General features: G+C 36.4%; 1 protein-coding gene across 1 annotated transcript; it reads left to right on the top strand.

Moving 5' to 3' along the window:
* Positions 1 to 208: 208 nt before the first annotated feature.
* Positions 209 to 1,616, top strand: LOC112093050 (the record flags this gene model as incomplete). The annotated part of the gene is made up of 2 exons (XM_024170654.1): positions 209 to 497; positions 1,504 to 1,616. Coding segments are annotated over exons 1-2 (399 nt in total), but the record flags the coding sequence as incomplete, so codon positions are not given.
* Positions 1,617 to 2,143: the final 527 nt, after the last annotated feature.

Raw genomic sequence — 2,143 nt, 5'->3', positions numbered from 1 at the left:
TGTTTTTCTAAAAGAAAATAATATATCTGGTCTGTATGAAAGTGGTATTTCTTTAAAAAGACAAAAAAGTGCATCAATCTTTAGACCGTTAATCATACCTACGGGGGTCATTTGGGTAATTTTGAAATGAGTGGTAACGACCACAAAACGAACTGATTTTTTCGGTCCTTCTTTCCCTCCTCCGCCATCTGTCTCTGGCTCTATCGTTCTCATGGCTTCTCGACTCTCATTCAGTCCAATCCCAGAATTCTCTGCTAAAAGTTTCCCACAACAACCCCGACAAGTGCCTCTTTTTGCAATTCCGCCACTGGGTTTCCCGTCAAAGTATGCTCATTCAAGAACCATATCTAGCTCCAGAGTTGAATTTGTACATTCGCTTCGGGCTGTGAGAGAGGAAGTCGTACAATCTCCAAATTCAGAATCCACAGATGATTCCAAAACCGCCCCTTCTTCCTCTTCCAAGCTCGTTCTCGTCGTTGGTGGCACCGGGGGTGTTGGTATGGCCTAATCGTCTTTTTCCACTCTGTATTCTTCTTTCTTTTGCTTATGATGAAGTATATGCGTAAACGATTATCTTATTGAAACTTTCGATATGTTTGTTTGGGATTTGGAGATCTAACAAATTCTGTCTCTTTTAATTCGTGTGTTATTATGTAACCAACCTTAATTGAAAACATCGACATTCTTCCTTCCATATTTGAATCCTTTGTAACCGTTTTCTTTCTTGTAACCAACTATTTGTGGTGGTTTATCTGTTGTCGAAATCGAATCATAATCAATTTTGCCTTCTGTTCTGCCTTCTGCCTAATGGAAAATATTTTATGCTAAGTTCAACGAACATCGCATCTTGAAAGTTGTGTTCAACTCTTGTTTGACATTCAGAAGTTTGTTTATGTATTTTTTTTTTCCTTTGAGTAATTCAATTAGAGTTTGGTACTACTTTTGTATAATTTGATTGTTTTAGTACTGTGTATTATTTATCATCCCGTTACTTTTGAAAGTAATGAACTTCTTATTCTTATGTTGTCCTGAATATTTTATTTCTATACTATAATACTAGTAAGTATCGATACTGACGAAAATATGTTATAAATTTAGTGTTTGGGTTAAGCACTGTGTGAATAGATTGGGTTGGTTACCAAATTTAGTTTTTACGGTGTGGGTGGACAGTTACTCAGTTACTCTCCCTCGCCCTCTCCCCTCTCTCTTTTCCTCTTCTTCTTTCTCATCTGCAAAAGCAATTCTCAATTGCAATTGGCGAGGATGAAGGCGGTGCACGCATTGTCGCCGATTATCGTCTTGGTGCCTGCTTTTTACATTTACAATGACTGAAGTAAATAATAAACCAATCGGATAACCGGCTGAAGATGTGAGTCTTGGATAAAAAGATGAATCTTCAAGCAAAGGAATAATATCCGGCCAATTAAGTCGTCAAGAATTCAAGATAATTCAACAAATTTTGACGGTGAAATTTCTTGCTTCTGATGAATGTATTTCTCTCAGGGCAATTGGTAGTTGCATCGTTGCTCAACCGGAATATAAAGTCACGCCTAATACTGCGGGACCCTCAGAAAGCTGCTACGTTATTTGGTGAACAAGATGAAGAGACATTACAGGTACCTACTTCCTTGTGACTTATTCATCTGTTATCATGAACTTTTAATTGTGCTGAATTGTCCCCAAATCTAATATAAAGTTTCTCTGTGCCTCAAAATCAATGAATGATGTTACAATTTGATAGGAAATGCTCTCATACACATGATATGATGTGCTTCATCTGTCATTTAAAGTTTAGTTCCTTCCTTCAAATTAACGAGTTTATGTAACGTGCATGAGAGCGTTTTCTTCCGAATTTAATAGCCATCATCAATTTGGAGCACTCTCCAACACTTTGCCAATCAATTCAAAATGTAATTTGTCAAAGTTAAAAGTTTAGTGGAAAAATTGTCAACCGGGAGGCAGATATGCCATATACCCTATACTTTATTCCCACTGGCTTATTATTATATGGAGTCTCTACTTTTTGGTTTGACTTAACTGTGTGTGATACAAAATTTCTTGCTTCACATATTATCTTCAAAATTTCTTGGCATATTCACATATTGTTATAAAGTCTCTGTTTTATTCTTTTTTTTTTTTTTTT

This window comes from Morus notabilis, unplaced genomic scaffold (assembly GCF_000414095.1).
Source record: "Morus notabilis unplaced genomic scaffold, ASM41409v2 Scaffold10374, whole genome shotgun sequence".
NCBI lineage: Eukaryota > Viridiplantae > Streptophyta > Magnoliopsida > Rosales > Moraceae > Morus > Morus notabilis.
The sequence above is the reverse complement of the archived record's forward strand: the minus strand, read 5'-3'. Positions and strand labels throughout refer to the sequence as shown.